The 18795-nt window shown below is 41.0% G+C and overlaps 2 protein-coding genes across 2 annotated transcripts in view; one reads left to right on the top strand and one right to left on the bottom strand.

The window, feature by feature from the left end:
* The first annotated feature begins 332 nt into the window (after positions 1-332).
* CASP6 (caspase 6) lies at positions 333-10067 on the top strand. Its single transcript, XM_058803886.1, has 8 exons — positions 333-384; positions 2102-2143; positions 2932-2974; positions 4670-4816; positions 5245-5321; positions 5761-5936; positions 8041-8194; positions 8767-10067. Exons 1-8 carry the CDS (start codon positions 354-356, stop codon positions 8991-8993), a joined length of 897 nt encoding a protein of 298 aa, XP_058659869.1. The 5' UTR covers positions 333-353; the 3' UTR covers positions 8994-10067.
* Positions 10068-10525: 458 nt separating this feature from the next.
* MCUB (mitochondrial calcium uniporter dominant negative subunit beta) overlaps positions 10526-18795 on the bottom strand; it is a 42336-nt gene continuing 34066 nt past the window's right edge. Inside the window, exons 2-8 of the mRNA XM_058803915.1 lie at positions 18133-18208; positions 17708-17878; positions 14364-14468; positions 14005-14165; positions 13151-13354; positions 11678-11794; positions 10526-10716 (exon numbers count right to left, since the gene is read on the bottom strand). Of these exons, the coding sequence (XP_058659898.1) occupies positions 10639-10716; positions 11678-11794; positions 13151-13354; positions 14005-14165; positions 14364-14468; positions 17708-17878; positions 18133-18208 (912 nt within the window). The 3' untranslated portion in view covers positions 10526-10638. The remainder of the gene's footprint in view (positions 10717-11677; positions 11795-13150; positions 13355-14004; positions 14166-14363; positions 14469-17707; positions 17879-18132; positions 18209-18795) is intronic.

Raw genomic sequence — 18795 nt, 5'->3', positions numbered from 1 at the left:
TCAAATGGGAATTTGAGTTTTGAAAACTTTAAACTGAGCACGGGAGGCTCTCACTATATTTCAGGGCGCTGGTTTTGTACAAGCCGGGGCAGTTAGTCGACCACGGTCTCTGAAGGTCTCATCACAGGAAACGCACAGCGCACTTCAGCACCGCATCCCCGGGCTTTCCCGGCTCCGGCCTTCGCCCAGCGCCGGAGGCGGCCGCTCCCGGCTGAGGCGGGGCGGTTAACCGCCAGAAGGCGTGGAAAAGGAAGAGAGGGAAGGGCTTGGCTGCGCTTGCTTGGCTTTGTTTCCGCTCGCTACAGTTCGGTTCGTGTCGTGTTGGTGTGCAGCCGGTGCCTCGGTCCACGGCGATGTCGGGCTCGGAGCGGCAGCCGCGGGCGGGTGAGCGGAGGGGACGGGGTTGGGAAGGGCCGCGCCGGGCCGCGCCGCTCGGGGCTCCTGCCGGAGGCGGAGCGGGAATAGGACGGGGAATGTCTGCGAGGGGCTACCGGAGGCAGAGGGACGGGGAATGTCTGCGAGGGGCTACCGGAGGCAGAGGGACGGGGAATGTCTGCGAGGGGCCGGGGGCAGCGGGGCTGCCCGGCCGGAGCGCCCGAGCTTCCCCCAGAGCGGGAGGGCCGCCCGAAGGGCGCTGCCGGCGCTCACGGAGACCCGGAGCTTTGCTTCTGTCCTTCTTTCTGTGAAAAACACGTTCACTCTCCGTGAAAATTAAAAAAAAATTAATAAAGGACAATAGGAAACAAGGACCATAGAGCAAAGGTTATTACAGCCAGGTGCATCTTGGCCCTCAGGCAAGACCACTCTTACCTTTGGGGATGCTCCCTACATCAGCCATTACATCTGTTGCATCAGCCTGTAGCGGATTCAGTGCAATTATGAAATTCAATTCAGTTATGCATGGTATACTTGCCTTTATGCGTACTAAAGTTTCCTTTTTAGTTTACATATTCCAAGAGCTATTTAATTTGGGTCTGCCTTTTTTTAACACCTGCAGTTTTTGAGCTTTGGTCCACACTGTCTTCAGATGGTGAGTGCCGATTGTTGGCATGTAGCGGGTGTCTTCTTCATATGTTCATTGGATGTTATCCCATCCAAGCGGGCATTTTACACAAGCATACTTATAGTAGCTATTTCACTAAGTTTAATTAACAACAGAAATAAAAACTATATAACAAAGTTACTTTAACACTACATATCTAAAATCCATTTTAATATTTGTGAAAAGCCAATATTATAATGTGTGTCTATAACATTTCCTTCCTTCTGGAGGAGGAAAGGAACGTTCGAGAAGGTGGGAGGTGAAGGCCAACAAGGAAATGGATTTGCAGTGAATCCCGCAGGGGAAAACCCCTCTGGCTTCCCGGCACAGCCTCGGGGAAAGTGGGGAAGGTTCCCGGCGTGTCACTGGAGGGCAGGAGAAGTCAGAGCAGTAAAACTTGGGCTGGGTCCCCGGAGATGCAGCCAGGCTTAAAGGGGATTCTTTTGTGTGCCGTCTGGCTGTTTCTAAGGGCTTTGCCCTTTGTGGTCTTGATGGTAGATCTGTTGAGATGGAAACGCATCCAGGGATAGACTCTGTGAGATTCCAGTGTAACCTAGTGCATACCTGATTTTTGATTCCTTTGAAGCAATCCGTCTTCACGAAATTAGGGATAAGTAGTCCCATTAGTCTCAATCAGACTTTAGAACAAACTTGTTCCAGTGTAAGACAAACAGAAAACTTTTCATAAATCATAATTCAAATAGTGTTTATGTGAATGAAGCTGCGATACGGGAGGGACAATGAAAAACCTAAGACTAGGAAGTTACTAAACAGGATTAAATTAACAGGAATTTTTTTTTCCCAGTTTCCTGTAGCCCAGGAATTCTAGTCCTCCTGTGTCTACATTTTCTGTCTTAAAGTTTGATGACTATAAAATTTTATTACCTGTTTCATGGGTGAGGGGTGGATTGCAGGAACTTTTGTCCTCTATCAAGATATAGCTATGTTAGTTTGCAAAAGGCATTAATAACATCTGAAAAATAGATGTGAAAAGCTAATATTGTATGTGCAAAATAATTTGCAAAATACATGTACATGTGACTCTTCTTATAATTGCAGGCGATGTCCAGCTGGATAGCAGACCTATATTACCCACCACAGGTACAGTGTCATATACAGTTCTCATAATGTGGTAGTGAGTCTCTACCACTACTAGTAGTGATTTAGTAGCCCACTAAATCACTTAAGTAAGAGGAACAAGATTCTAGCCTAACAAGATGCTTAAGTAAGAGGAACAAGGATTCTAGCCTAACCATCTGCAAGTCTGTAGTTCTGCACACTCCCAAGATGTGCACATCCCTTGTTGTTCCCTCACCGCTACTTTTATCTCCCTTCTGTACTGGAGGTACTTAAAGTCTCTATAGTTCAGCAGAACAAAAGGTTTAAATCTTGCATTTTTTCAGTTGTCAATAGCTGTTACACTATCTACTGTGACTCGTGTTGCATCCAACCTCAAAGAAAATGCTCAGCTTTGTATTAGCAGCATGACTGAAAGAAAAGAAACACCAATGTATTTTTAAGTTATGTAAAATTTTTACTGTTGAGTTAGAGTCTCGTTAAAAAAATACACCAAGCTAGTTAGTTATATAAAATCATCATCTCTGAATATGTTTATACAGATACACAGACAGATACAAAATATGCATGTCTTGACCACCTGAAATTCAGACTGCTGGAGTCAGAACTTCCAGAACAGCCTCCAAAAGCTGTGGGTACAGACAAACACTAATGAGGCTGTTTCCTTGCATGCCTACTTACCTGATGTGTGAATGAGCTTTTGGTTCATATGAACTGCTAAACTTTAAAGCTGGATGCATAATTTCAAATTGGTTTTGCTTGTTTTTAATGAATGAGTTTGTGGCTAAATAACTTTTTGATTTCTCTAACAGATGGAAATGAGAACATCACAGAAGTAGATGCAGTCAATATAAGGTAAAGTTCTGGTGGCAGTGACAGATGTCCCCAGGGACTGAGGTCAGTGCAGGGCTTTCTGATTTTGTTAATGAATGATTAATGATTTGATTCAACTCCACCCACTTACAAAACATGTTTGTAGTTTTAGCTACACCAGCTGCAGATGTGAAGGCATGTGGAAGAGATTATGAGGAGTGTTCTCTTTAGGCAATGTGCAAATACCATCACATTCTGAGGAGCCACTGGACAGAAGGTTAGATTGTAGCACAGGAACTTATTCCTCTGGCAGGAGGGGAAATGGACCATGGAACAGTGCTTGCATAAAAGCCCTGAAAACACTGAACCACCTGCCCGATAACTTTGCCTTATCCATACAGCTGAGTAGAGAAAGAACTATTTAGGGAATTATCCCCAAATGGTCATTCACAGGATCCAGTGACCAAACTGTTCAAAATCCCTACTAGCCATGCACCTAGCCAAATCCTAAGGAAGAGAAATTGACAAAATCTGAAAAAATTCTGGTACAGGTGAAATTGTTCATAATTGCAAGGCTAAAATTTATAATCTTTGCATTTTATCATGTTTGGTACTCAGAATGGGAACAATGTGATAAAGCACCCAGCTTCTCTTATTGGTTATCCAGCCAACATTGTAGAACCTCCCTGACTTTGAACAGTCATGTTAAATTCCTGTTCTCTGTCTGAATTCTTGTGTATATGTTACAAAAACATGTTTCAGTAAGGGAATTCTCATATCAAAGTGGAAAAGCAGGGGTAATGATGGTAATTTTGCTGTGAAACAAAAGCATTTGCCAAAGAAACTCCGATCTTCAACATCTGCAGACAAATATTCTAAGCAACTTTCTCCTGTAATTGCACCAAACCTGAATATTCCATAGCACGAAAGAAAATATTAACATGGCAGAAATTACAGCTCTGACCAGAGCCAGTCCTAGGGCACTATGACCCTGACTGTCATTCCATGTATCTCGAACTCTGGACCTGTCTATTGCCAGCATTGTTGCCAGAAGTGTTTCAGTTTCTGTTTTCTGCACCAGGAACTACTAAAGCAGAAAGATTGTCTGCTTCATCCTTCTAATTACAGCCATGTCAACACTTAGGATCTTTTGGGTCCAAGTGTTGACATGACTGTGGCTCCACAGCCATGTCCACAGTGTGCTGTCACACATCCTATGATGTGTTTTGCTGATAAACGAATAAAATTGCACAATGCTACTCCCAAACACACAAGTATTCTATGTGTTTGCTGCCATGATAAAGTCCTCTACTTAGAACCTGGGTCAGTCATTTTTTCTGTGCTTAAAAATACCTCTGTCCTTCAGGAATTTGTGGCCTGGTTACTAGAAACTTAGATGAACTTGTCAACTTAAAACTTGTAAAATAAATTGTCATAGCTTTCATTTCATTAGGGTAAATAACAAACATTTGTTCTCCTTTTGCAAGATACACTACACTTAGCACCTCATCCCCAGTTTATAGTCTATTGATTATAATGCAGCACTTGATTTACTTAGAAAAACTTGATGTAAATCTCAGACAGCTACAATTCCAAGTAAGTGCATGTGTACTGCCCAATTATGTTGGTATTTATCTAAACACATAACATGGAGAATTGGAGCCATGTCTGAAATTATGTGTGTTAACTAATGAAACAGCCTCATTTACCAAGAATGTTTTCCATGTGTGCCAGCAGACAATCACATCATCTTGAAGAGAAGTACAAAATGAACCATCAAAGAAGAGGAGTTGCATTAATCTTCAATCATGAGTACTTTTCTTGGCAGTTAAAGCTGAATGACAGACGTGGGACTATGGTTGACAGAGACAATCTGAATCGCACGTAAGAAACTCAGTTGCTCCACGAACCCTTAAAAAATCTAAACTTTAGAAATCATCTTCAAATTAAGGAGTTACCTAAACCTTGTGTTTAAGTAGTGACCAGAAGATTTTGCAGACAAAGCACCAGTGCAACTTGAGTGAAGAAAGCTCTAATTAAAAAGCTTCAAGGCACGTTTTTTTTTAAGTCACAGAAACTGCTGGCACAAATCCTGTGAGTTCAGCACTTTCTTTGGACAAACTCTTTGAAGTAACTTTAGGTGTTAGACCTGTACTTGACACCAGTTTGAATTCAAAATCAACTTTACTAGTTTTGTTCATAAATAATGCATAAGAATATTAATTTCCCCACAGGGAAATAAGCTGAGTTGGTAGCAATTGATATATAATTTGAGCAAGATTTTTACTAACACTGATCTGTTCTAACAATAGTTTGACAAACCTTGGATTTGAAGTCAGAGTTTTTGATAACCTGAAAGCAGAAGATGTGCAGAAGAGAATTGATGAAGGTAAGAGACTGTGTATTGGTTATGTCTATTGCAGCAGAATTCCCAGATACCTTTTCTTCCAATCTCTCCATTCATCTTACTTAAAACAAATTGTTGTGCACAAGGAATTTAACATTAGAAGTATTTGAAGGTTAGACTGAAAATTATTTTATTGCATTGTATGTGAAGCTTCAGTGAGAGAACTAATTAAGTCACAAAAAGCTGAAAGACAGTATGTGCAGATGGGAGAAGATAATTACATTCTTTTTTTTATGGTTAGTGCCCCTTCAGCCAGGCTGAATCAATGCACCTTGCAATCCCTACAGTATGGCTTTTCCTGAAAATGGCATCCATTTGAAAAAGGACTGACTGGGGATTCAATGATACCATACAAATGAACAATGTTTTTTAGACCTGAATAAGAGTGTTTCATCATTTAAACACCACTTGACTATTTCAGCCTCTAAGGAGGACCACAGCAATGCTGACTGCTTCGTGTGTGTGTTCCTGAGCCACGGTAAAGATGATCACATTTATGCACGTGATGACAAAATTGAAATTCAGACAATGACAGACATGTTCAGAGGAGACAAGTGCCAGAGTTTGGTAGGAAAGCCAAAGATATTTATCATTCAGGTAAGATGTCTGTTTCTGAATTCAGTGAAGTTAACACTGACTTGTGTCTCCCTGCAATACATGTCAGTTTTCCTGATGCAGTCCTTCCACAAGGCATTTAAGACAAGGATTCTTCTCTTTTTATTAGAAACCCTAATGTATACTCCTGTTATTATTATTACAGCTGTATTTAATAAGTAATTTTACAAAAAGAAACACAAATTAAACCCATGTCAGATCTACTGTCAGTGTTTTTTGCAGCCTCAGCTCAGTTCCTATTGGTCACACTTCACAGCCCAAGGCTAAGCTGATAAGCTATCTACCCTCTGTATCTTCATTGCTTCCTTCCAGGCAAGTCCCTTTACTTGATCCTCAGTCAAGCTGGGTTTTGTGTTTGGCTTTTTTGTCTGTTTTCTTTTTTTTGTGAGGCTTTTTGGTTGGTTGTTTTTTGTGGTGGTAGTGATTTTCAGTTGTTGTTGTTGTTGGTTGGTTGGTTGGTTTTTTTTTTGTCTATGACCTATACTCAACATCTCTCTCTCTGTAGAATCCAAAGAATCAGATTAAGGCTTTATTGTCTCAGAAATGCTGCTTGTGCAAAGTGGTCAGATAAAGACCATTTGTAACCTCCTGTTCCTTCCCTTGGTTCACGGGAGAATGGAAGTTGGGAGGTACCTCAGGAGGTCTCTGGTCCAGCCTCCTGTTCAAAGCAGAGTTATGGGGTCAGACCAGGTCATGCAGGGCTTTATCCCATCTTTATCCACCTTACAATTAGCAAACTCATATCTGAACCAGCAGACTGTAATGGTAGCAGTTTACAGAATAATTCTAAGTATTACCTTTTTTTTTTCCCAAATGCAAGCTTCCTCAGGGCACAGGGTTGCTGCAAGAAGCAGTATATTGTTAATTCACCTTTCATTAGGACTCATTCAGATTTCCTTTTTTTTTTTAACCTGGTGCCAAAGATGGGAAAAAATACTTTCATATTTCAATTTTAAGGTTGAAGTAATACTTGGAATCACTTATATACTCATCATAAAGCTAATTAACTTAGTTCATCAGCTGAGTTATTTTCCAGCACAACTGGCATAGCAATTACCTCTGGAAATCACAAACATCAAGATGAAACTTTATCACTGTAAAGAAGATTCTTTGTGGGTTTGTTTTTTTTTTTTTTTTTTTTAGTGGTAGTTCTGAAGTAATGCTCCTTTGTATCTTTTGAGTGTGTTCTCACCTTGTTATCCTCCATGGGTAGCCTTTCTGCTCCACTGACAATGGTGGGATCACTACTGACTTCTCACAAAAACCTTCCCTCAACAAACACACTTGAGACTGCACTAAGAGCAGAAGTGTAACAGCATGTATTGATGGCTGTGCTTCAGAGCAGTAATTCAACACTGCCAAGGGAGGCAATTCTTCCTCTCTACTCAGCAGTGGTGAGGCTGCCTCTGAAATATTATATCCAGTTCTGAGTTCCCCAGTTAAGAAAAATGCAGACTTAGTGGAGTGAGTCCTGTAAAGGGCCACAGAGATCATAAAGGGACTCTGGAACATGTTTGATCTGAGGGGAGGCTGAGAGAGCTGGACTGTTCAGCTTGGAGGAGATGGCTCAGGGGAATCTTACCAATGTTCTGAACAGCTGGTGGGAGGGAATAAGAGGGAGACAGGCTCTTTTCAGTGGTACCCAAGTGACAGGTTAAGAGGCAACTGGAACAAATTAAAACACAAAATTTCACCTCAACACAAGAAAACACTTTACTGGGAGGTTGGTCAAACACTGGAAATGGTCACCCATACAGACTGTGGAGTTTCCACCTATGGAGATCCTCAAAAGCTGACTGGACATAGTCCTGGACAACATGCTGTAGCTAACACTGCTTGAGTCAGGGGGTTGGACTAGATGATCTCAAGAGCTCCCTTCCAGTCTTAGTGATTCTGAGATCATCTTCGAGCTTGCAATGGACTTTGTCCCCAACATCTTGACAGAGAAATAAATGTGTCTTTCTGAAGGCAGAGCCATGATGTGGCACACCTAGCTGAACAGAAGTGCCTCTGGTTAGTGTCAGAATTGTAATATTAACAGTGAGCTCAGCAGGGGTGCAAACATAACACCACTTCTCACCAACAGGCCTGTCGAGGTGATCAACATGATAATGCAGTCATTGCTCATGATGCAACAGACAGCAGTAAATCCCCTGGCAATAAGACTGAAGTAGATGCAGCTGGCATCTATACTTTGCCTGCTGGTGCAGACTTTATCATGTGCTACTCTGTGGCACAAGGTGAGTTCCAATATTTTACATCCAGTGTCTGATACTTCACTGTAACAACCCTGAACATGTCTTCATTTTGCAGTCCAAAAAATGAGGACAGTTCCATGTAAATCTGATTCACATGTCTGATAAGTAGTAACTTGTCTGGGAAAGAATGTTGTGTGCTAAAGAAGAAATGAAAGTAAATTATCAAGGTTAAGTTTGCCAAACAAAAGCATTGTCATCAGTCTTGAGGCTGAGCTGCCTCCTGACAGCCAACATCCATCTCTTTTCCAGGATTCTGGTGGCTTACAAATTTCCCTGCACTACATGGCTGTTCTCTCCAGTCCCCCATGTATGTTGTCCTCAGTCCCATCTGCTCTCTAATGAAGCAGAGGTGCAGTCCTGTAAGCTACCAGTCCCTGAATCATGTTCCTCTTAGCTGAGCACCACAAGTGGTACCAAAGCCATTTCCCATCTACAATTTGCAGTGTAATTGGCAAAGTGAGATTTACACCCATTAGTAATTCCTTATAGATGGTAGCTAGCAAACAGGGACTACTTACATTTGGATCTAATTTTATGTTCTTTTTCTACTGTAGGCTACTATTCTCATCGTGACACTGTATTTGGCTCCTGGTACATCCAAGATTTGTGTGAGACCCTTAGGGATCATGGATCTTCCGGGGAGTTCACAGAACTTCTTACTGTTGTGAACAGGAAAGTATCAGATCGCACATGGAACACGGGCTATGGTTTAAAAAAACAGATTCCTTGTTTTGCCTCAATGCTAACTAAAAAATTGTATTTTCATCCAAAATCTAAGTAGATTATTTTGCAGTGATGACCATTACTATTACCTGCTGGAGAGAAAAGAATACCATCTTAGTTGAGGAGATGTAATATTCTACAAGAGTGTAAAATCACTGTGATCAAACATTGCAATTTGCATACCTAATAGTTTCTAAAATCTTGAAGCAGTCTTAAAACTAGAATTATACCAGAGAATTCATCTCAGGGAATATGGGAAAAGTTGACTGGGGCCAAAGTATTAGAAGGTACTCAGATTTTATTGAAATTGATGCTTGAAATTGAAATCAATTGAAATTGATTTTTTTTTCCTAAAAGCATCTCGCTTCATTGCCATTTAACTATGGCACATTTTACTATTTCCAAAACATTTTTACTGTTCTGTTAGATTAACTTGTCTTGCTCCTAGAGCAGAGTTTACAGGGAATATGGTTTGTAGGGCATCTTTTTAAATTTGTGGACAGCAGAATCCACAACTTTGGTAGCTTTATTGGGCTTTTTAGACACTGTATAATTTTCTTGCTACACTAAAAAGGAATTTAATTCCTTGAGTACAACTATAGCATTAATAAAGGATTAATCAAATAGGGTTGATTAATAAAGGGTTTCCTTTTACTTGAATATAATTGATACTTGAAGCACAATTACAGTTTTCTGGTGCTTTACATCCTCAGGAGAAAAACAGCAGTAATGAGATGAGAACATGTACAGTTTGCTCAGGGTGAGCTTGCCTTGTCTGTACCTCTAAAGCTAATGCTGCTGAACATCTCTAGGCAGCTCTACAAAATGTAACATGTAAACCTTCATACTTCAGGCCTTTGAGTTGCATCAGGCCTCCTCTCGGCCCTGGAGAAGATGAGCCATACCTCTGTCATTGTGTACATAAAAGTGATGGTGCATGGTCACCACAGGATTGTTACTGCTGCAGTAGTTGTGGTGCTGACTAACTCAGTCTGAGCAAAGTGTCTTATTCCACTTTCCTGGGGAAAAAAAATAATTGGTTTACAGGTTCTGCTTTAGTTAAGTCTTTCCATATACAATGTTCTGTCATAAATGCTGTATCTTACTACACCTGCTTTTAAATGTTGTATGAATCATGCATGTTTTAATGTTTTGATAAATTCTTTCAATAAAATGCAACAGTGAAACAAATGATTTTATAGCAAGTTTGAGATACCTTACTTCTCCAGCACTACTTACTAAGAAAGCTTAATTGTCATGCTAATCTAAACTTGACCTATGGTGTCACAAGCAGTCAATGCACAGGCCAGGGAAAAAGAAACAGTAATTTCAAGAAAAGAATCTTTACTACTCCATACAGAAGTTAATTATCCTATGAGCTATTGCTGTGTTACAGTAAATGGTACTAAAGGAGCTGTCCTTGTTTGTTCTGTTATTTTACCAGCAGTAAGAATGCCCCCATTGTACTAATGAGATTTGACAAATATTTAGAAGAACTTTGCTTTAGCAGTTTCTTCATAGAAAAAAGAAAAAAAACCCAGACAAGCAAAACAAACCCAAACCAAAGTAATCAAATCAAGCAACCAAATATTTTTTAAAGCTATTTATTGCAACTTTTAAAACTCCAGTGGTAAAAATACCCAGGAGTAACTGAATGTTCATATCAGCTTTGAAAGGGCATCACCAATATACACAAACCAAAGTCAGTCCTTGTCACTGATTTCCTGGATGGGAAGCCTCAGGTACAGAGGCTGGCGCAGACGCCTTAGGGATTCTTCTGCCTGCCAATGAAAGAGAGAGGGAGAGTTCATCCTTCTGCAGCCTCTGTCTTCTTCTCTTTCACACATGCACTGTCTTTCTTTTCTCAGAAGGCACTGGTCTTAGGCAAGGAACCAAACCAATCAAAGGGAGGATGCTGAACACTGACAGACCTGCTTGACTCATGCAGTCTCCAGAGAGGAGCATGAACCCTGTCCATCAACCCACTCACCCACACCCCAAAGTATTATTTTCCTGAAATGAAAATTTAAAAATCCATACCCCCGAGCCACCAAAAAAGCATCAAACTCTATCATTGTGTCAATTATGGCACATGAAATTACACCCTGAACTATGGGTTTTAAGCTAAAGTTAGAGGTAGTTTCCATTTTCTTTTATGAGATATTGAACACAGGGCTGTCAAGATGGGATGGAGGAGTAATAATTGAGGAGTGAGAGATCTGCTACAACTATTTCATGAAGGCCACCAAATTCCTCCTGGGTGTACATACCACCTTTTCCATCTAGTCACCCATATTCTGTAAATCTACGTCTTTTACCTACAGAATAAAGGCTATGATGTCAAATGCCAAACACTCTGCAAGGCAATGTCCTTCCAAGGAAGGGAGGAGATTGGCCTACCACAGCAGTGCAGCAAACATACTGTGCCCAAAATAAATTTAGCTATTGTATTAAATGGCCAAAAATGCAACATTAATTAGAGTATGCAAAAAATAGATGTCATACTGATAAACTGATTTGTTTTAAATTAAATTCATGAAGGTCTCCCTTTCTGATGACCTACAGAAATAGTTTATACATCAAAGGCAAACACTGTATGATTAGCTGAGCCAATTAACTGGCCAATAAGCAATACAGAGTTTTGATAGCAAGCCTTGAGGTCAATTTTCTGTTAGCTGAGAGTTTACTGAAGAAGTCTTAAGCCAGAAGCTGCATCATCATTGAAGGACTGCACTCAAATACCTCTGCTAGGTCGTCTCTGAGCTTGTTGTATCGTTCCACATTAAACCGCTGCTTTTTGGATTTGCGGTAGAAGTAGTGGAGGAACTGCCTGTCCTTAGCGTGAGGGTAAATGTAGTCCTGGGGAAGGAAGGAGGACATGGATTTGTGGTTAGCAAGGAAACTGAGTAGAGGTCAGCAGATTAGAAACTCAGCCTGTTTCAGGAAGAGTTACCTTGTCCAGCACCTATGTATGTTTTGTAAAGAGGCTACATATGAAATTCTGCTCTTAGAGGAGACCATAAGGGCTTTTTAAACACATAGTAGGAGTCACTTCTATCATGTCTGAAGGGATTTTCAGTTATAATAAAGACACAGTGTGATCTTCGTGACTGGAGCCACCTCAGCCGATGGAGTCTACTTCCAAGGAGTCAGAGGAAATTCAGGAACTACTACTTGAGGACTTACCTGAAAGCCTTAAGCAATGGCACAGGCAGCTGTTTAAAAAAGCCAAGTAGTAATTTCTATCTACACACAAAAAGTAGGAATGGCTTAGCTCTTCTTAAAAACCAGTCAGAAGGAGTAAAACTCACATTCTGAACCAGCTCTTCATAAAAACAGATACATCTCCCCTTTTGGGAGAAGGAATCTAATTTCCCACATGGTCTATAGATCTACTGGTATAATAGAAGAAAGTACTGGTTACTCTTCCACATACTTCAAAAAAGAGTTTTGCATCATAGAAAGTTCAACATCAAGATGTCCACTTTGAGAGTAAAGTATAGAGCTAAAACAAGAAAAAGAAACATTTCTCAAAGTCTGAATGGGATTTCAGAACAAGTCTGTATTGTGAAGCTAAGATCTGAGTAAACCTTTTGCTTCTACACAATGCCTGCCTCATTTCAGCTGTCCTATATTTACCTCCATTCATTCTAAGTCACAGAAAAGTGGACTGATTATGGAGAGTGGAGCAATAATATTTTTTCAGGCACTATATATATTTCAGTATATTTCAGTATGCAACTGCCAGAGTTCCAAACAGTTTGGTACCCTGCAGTGTATATACACAAACTACAGCAAATAAAAACTACTGTTGGGCGATTTGCTGCTGTAAGGCAGCACTCACAAACTGGCATGGCACTATCAGTTGCTCTTCCATTACTGCAGTAAGCAAGGTGCCATTTACTATGCAAAGTGATCTACAAACATTTTAAAGGAGAGACTTCTTTCCTCACCTTTCATTCCCTAGGTTATGAACTCTTACCAACAGTAGTAATGCTCAGTAGCTGGCCTACAGTTCATGTGCAGCAGTACCTGCTTGGTTCTGCATGATGTAATATTTGTATCCAGCTGCATTAGGGATCAAACAAGTCCCTGCCTGATGACAATGTCACTCACTGAGTTCTGGTTTCATCAGAGCTCAAACATTGTGATTCACAGACTCAGTTTTCCTCCTTTTCCATAATCCAGACATTTAGAAGACCAGGACTCACTCACCTGCTTGGTAAGAATGAAGTAGGCATAGAAAGCCATAGCACTGCCGTAGGTGATGAAGTACGTGACAGGCTCCATGATGTCCCACGAGTACACCCACCACGTGAGCCACGCCAGCGCTCCCCCCTGAGTTGACATCAGTGCTAGGCCAACCCATAAAAGCCTGGAGGTTTTTGCATCTGCACTGTCCATGATTCTGGCTTTCATCTGAAGAAAAGAAATGCAGAAACCTGTTCAAATAAACCTGAGTGCTCCTCTGATGAACAGCTCCTGAACTATGTTTTCACCCTCTGGGACAAATCCTTTCTCAGGATCCCTTACCAACATCTCTTACTGACTTACCCTGCTGAGAAAATAAAAGCACTGAAGTCCAAGGACAACCAGATCTTCTTGCCATTGTACACCATCTATGTCTGTTTGATTTCCATTTACCATTCAAGGCAGTGCTGGGTAACACGAGGCTGGCCCTCATAAAGTAGAAGTCCTCTTGTCCCCTATCCTAAGCCATGGATGGCAACCCTACTACGGTGGTCTTTTGCTGTCATGGGTATTCAGAACTCATAAAGCAACAGGTGACTTTCAACGACATTTCAACAAATGGCCTTTCAATCTCAATACTAGCCATGTTCATGACCGTTTTCTCCAGCTGTTGTGGTTTCTACCCCATTAAGGTCCACAAAAGGAAAAAAAAGAACTGAATTGAAAATAATTTGCATTCTACCTGAGTTGGCTACTTTTACGTAAGAAACAGAACAGACACACCCTATCCATTCATGCTGGGTTTTTTCTGTCACAGGACTTACTTCTGATGAAAGGAAAAACTTTTGAGTTTAAAAAAAGTACCCCCACTTTCCAACCTGTTCAAGAGGCAGCAGCTGTCCTTTCAGATGGTCCAGTTTCTGTAGCAATTCTCTCTCTTTCCTGATCTGGTGATCTTCTACATGTAGAGCCACAAACAGTCTGTGAACCAAGGATTTGATATCTTCCATTTCAGTAGCATGCTCACTACTCAGCTTATCTGAAAAGAAAATATTTGTCATATAAACCATTTCAAGAATACACCCGTCTTCATTCTCTCCCCACCTCCAACCCCAAAAGCAGGACCATCCAAAGGTAAAAAGACAAAGCCAAAGAGAAACACCTTTCTCCCAGGTCTCAGTTTTCTGAGACTTCACTAAATGAAGTGAGATGATCAGTGATTAAGGATTGCTCTTACCTTTTACAGGAGGTGACACACTGTATGCTGTGTTGTTGATAACAAGCTTAAAGTCATTCATCAATAAGACCTCCATTAAGGTTGCATCAGAGACCTTGCTACCATCTGCAGAAGAAAGATTTCAGTTCTAGATCACTTATCATGAGGAGTTTTCAACATTAGCAGATAACCCTGCAGAAAAGCGCACTAACAATGTTTGGAAGCAACTCTACTTTTAGAACTAGTAACAAATACTCAACAGTCAGGAGGAACACAGGGTGTGATTCTTGGTGCTGTCCTGTGCAGGGAATGGAGGTGAAGTTTGATGCCCTGGAAAATCCTTTTCTACTTTTTTTTTTTAAATGCAGAAATTTACATGAATAGTACCCCGCATATTTTACATGCAATTTTACAGCTCCTACCAAAAAGGAGCTCTGGATTAATTAGCAGGAACTGCTACTCAGGTAACAGTGGCTGCCAGAAGCACACTGGGGTTCAGATGGCCCAAGAGCCCCCAGAGCCACACACCACTGCTGCTGGGCACATCACTGTGGCAAGAGGGTTTGAAAAGCCATGGAGCAGCTGCCCCACTGTAGCTGTTTGAGATGATTTTCCTTTTCTATACACAAAAAGGGCACCTTCCCCTGCCCTTGCCAAGGGCTGGGTAGCTTTACTCCCAAGATGAATAACCAAACAGGCTCCAAAATGCCAAGATTTTTGTATGTAGGTATTTGTCACAGTGCTACTGCCTCAGCTCTCCACCTGTCCTCACACATGCACTACAGAAAGGCTCCCCAGCCAACCCCACATCTGCAATTATTTGTTCACCAGAACCCTGTCCTGTCCTCAGGCCCCATCTGATGAGGCTTAGACTACTGAACTCTGCAGGCAAACGCCCCAGCTGGCTCACCTGCCCACTCTGTGTGGGTAGCAAAGCAAACCCAGAAACTGATCACTTTCAATCCAAAATTGTAATGTGCCTATCCACTCGTTTCTTTTTTCTTTTCTAGTGTAATAAAGCATCAAGGCTCATTTGCATGCACATTATTAAGGTGACATTTATAATTCTTTCTATAACATTTAAGGAAAAAATGCTCTTCAAAAGAAATGTCAAGAGAGGCTCTTTGTTCTAGATGTTGTGAAGACACCAGTGATTTATTAACCTGTGCAATCTTATAACAACTGAAAAGAAGTTTTGAGGAGAGGGAGGTATTTTATTTTAGAAAATTCCTCTCAGTCTTTAAGCAAAGGCTACTTTGTAGCCTTCTGTACCTAAACATGAGTGTTCCAATGTGGGTAAAGGGTAATTTCTTTTGTCTACAAAAGGTTTGCAGGATGAAAATCAAATCCACAGATAATGAAAACGAGTCATCGTACACCGCACTGATGACTTCAGTTAAGATTAGGTTTCATTTAATGGTTAAATTGCACAGAAGTGTGTCTACACTAAATCAAGGCTTCATAATTTTTCCTTAATAATTAATGTTTAAGTTCAACTCTCAGTACTTGACCAATAGTTTCTCTTTACAGTATCAGTTTCCTAATGAATTAAACATCTCAGCTGTTCTATAACATTACAATTGCCTGGCATTTGACAAATACAGAGCAGAGAATTATTCTGAGTCAGTGTTTTAGTCTAAGCATTCCCCAAATCAGAGGGGATGGGGGTGTGTTTAAACAGATCAGATGAGGTGAAAACAACTCAAATTCATCTCCACTTTGGAATCTGCTGCCTGTCCATGCCAAAAATGCTGGAGTTGTAGGTTTCTTACATGAATTACTTCATGCTTCTCAAGGGACCCATGTTTGCACTGAAGCAGGAATAGTTAGCTTTTGCTGACATAGCAGAGAGGAAAGCAATCCAGCGGTGAATCCCAAACACTCCTGTCCTGGATGTCTGCACAACAGCAGTACGCAAAGGTTACTGCTGCCAGCACAAGCTCTGCCCCACCCCACTAAGAAATCCTTTGTAGGGAAAAAATTCTGTGTTAAGAGGAAGGCCAGCTGCTCACAACAACCATTTCCTACAGTGGCTTCTGAAGATAAAAGAGTCTTTTAGGAAATTATCTTCAAGAGAATTTTCTGGTTTTGCTCCCTAGCAGACACTGTCAAAACAAAGCAAAACAAGACCAAAAAAACCCAACACCAAAGCTCCTGTGTACAGGAAGTTCCTGAAGCATATGTCCACACTGGGATCCACACAGATCACATCTCCATTGCTCCAGAGGATATCAATAAATTGCTCTGTGGAGTACCTTCCTGTTTTACTAAATGTGCCCACAAAGGAAAGTAAAGCAGCTTCTCTTAAGTCTGTGGCTTCCAGACCTTCTGGGAACATCCATCTATTTTCAGTTTATTTAAAAGCCCCTGCAGCCCTCTGTAAGTATCAACCAGAAAAAAAAGAATGTTATGAATCCACTCAGCTATGAAACCAGACCAGCTTCCATTGACACCACCCTTTATTCTGCTTATGTGTTACCTGCTGTTAAATAAAACTTTATGTAGAAATGTAGGTATCCTTATTTTTCTTTCTTTTGAGGGGTGTGAGTGGGGGAAGGGGAGGAATAGATGCTTTTAATTAGCCAAATTCAAGTAGCTATTCTACCAAATTCAGACCAAAACACCTACATCCTAATTCTACTTTTAAGATTGAATCCTTCTCTAGTACCAGGGCAGGGGTTGCAAGAGCACTGCCAAAATACAGACCAAGTTTTCTTGGAGGTAAAATGGAGAATAAGGTTAATTCAATATTAGTTTTATCAATGGGCAAACCAAAGAGACAAAATAGAAGAAAACAGTGAGCAAAGCTTGAGAAAATTATCTGAAGACTTGGGACAATGGGATAAACAGGATATTACAAGAAGGAAAGGCCACACCAATGCTAAAATACCAGTTATCCTTTGACCCTAGCAATCAGGTTCCTTTCAACCCAAAGGCCGTAAAATACTGCACTCCAGCTGATACATGAAATCTCCTCAATGTCTTAAAAATTTGTCCTTTACTATTGCACACATTATCTGGTTGCCTAGCTCTTGAGTTTTTCATACACAAGTTTGTATTGTAGTAAGGCAAATGGATTCTTTTAGCTCATGGTAACACTGAAGAACTGGCAAGCATCACATTCAATGGCCTGACAGGTTGTCTTTCAAAAATGATCATGGAGGACAAGGAAAGAAAGACTGAAAAAGGTAACAGAGGACACTACTGGGATAAAAGGAGAGTTCCAGTAATAGATTCAATTCTGTATTTTTAATCATCAACAGTGCTAAGCCTGATGGAGGACTGAACTTATGCTCCAGAAGAGAAGTACAGTCCATTTGAAAAGGAATGCATTCACCTCAGGGAATAACAGAAGTACAACATACCTACTGCAAAGACTTCAGCTCTCTCAATTCCTTTATCTTCTCTTTGCACATCCTGCAGGAAAGCTCCTACAGTGGTCACTACTGGCTTGACAGTGAACTGACAGCGTTCACTTCTTGTGGGCAGCATAAGAGTTATCACAGGAAGACCATGTCTGTAGTTAATAGTTACTTCTGGGGGATAAAAAGAAAACTAAGTGAAAAAATTGCATTGTAGATTGTAGCTTAATGTAAAGCTGCTTTTTAAACAGAGGATAAACTTACATAAAACGTTTCCAGATTTTAAAACATTAATACAGTATTTCTATTTCTAGAAGATATATATAAAACCAGGCAACTAATGTGACCTCACAGACAGACTCTCATAAAATAAATACAAAGCTTGTTGGCACCGACGGGACGGGGAAAAAGTTGCTGTGAAAGCTTACCATCAGATGGCACCAGCGTGCTGTAAGGTGCTCCTTCCCGGCCCCTCCAGGCTCCGGCGTGCCTCCAGAGCCCCACCTGCAGCACGGACACAAGGGAACTCACCTTAGGATAGTCAGGATGCAAAGTGCACCTGGTTAAAGGCAGCACCCAGCCTGTCCCGGTGATCTGCTTCCGTGTGATCTGACATCAGAGGTGTCTGCCTGAAGAAAAACCCCTTACTTGGCAGTTCTATGAGAAACATGAAACCATCCTTATAGAAAGCATGATTTCTGCTAAAGGCATTACGGTATTGCCCGTAGAAAAACTTTTTGTCTATTGTGGTTTAATTAACTCAAGGAAAAAAGAGTAGAGGAAAAAAAGAAATAAAAAAATTTGCAGTGCTTCTGAACTGCTTCATGCAGCTCTTGCAATAAAACCTCTCTTCTCCCCAAAAAACAGCCACTTGAAAAACCTCTACCTTGCGGTGCCTAAAGGCAGAATTTCACAGTGTAACTTCCAACAGAGGGCATGGCTTCAGAGAAAACTCGCTGCAGAGTCATGAACAACAATCACAAATAAAATAAAAGGCCTGAGGTCACTACCTCTGCCCTGGGACAGCAATGTCAGCGGGTTTTTGAACCTGCAGGGTGCAAAAGCCAAAGCTTGCCCCTTCCAGAGCCACT

The sequence above is a fragment of the Ammospiza caudacuta genome, chromosome 4 (genome assembly GCF_027887145.1).
Source record: "Ammospiza caudacuta isolate bAmmCau1 chromosome 4, bAmmCau1.pri, whole genome shotgun sequence".
NCBI classification, from domain to species: Eukaryota; Metazoa; Chordata; class Aves; order Passeriformes; family Passerellidae; genus Ammospiza; species Ammospiza caudacuta.
The sequence above is the reverse complement of the archived record's forward strand: the minus strand, read 5'-3'. Positions and strand labels throughout refer to the sequence as shown.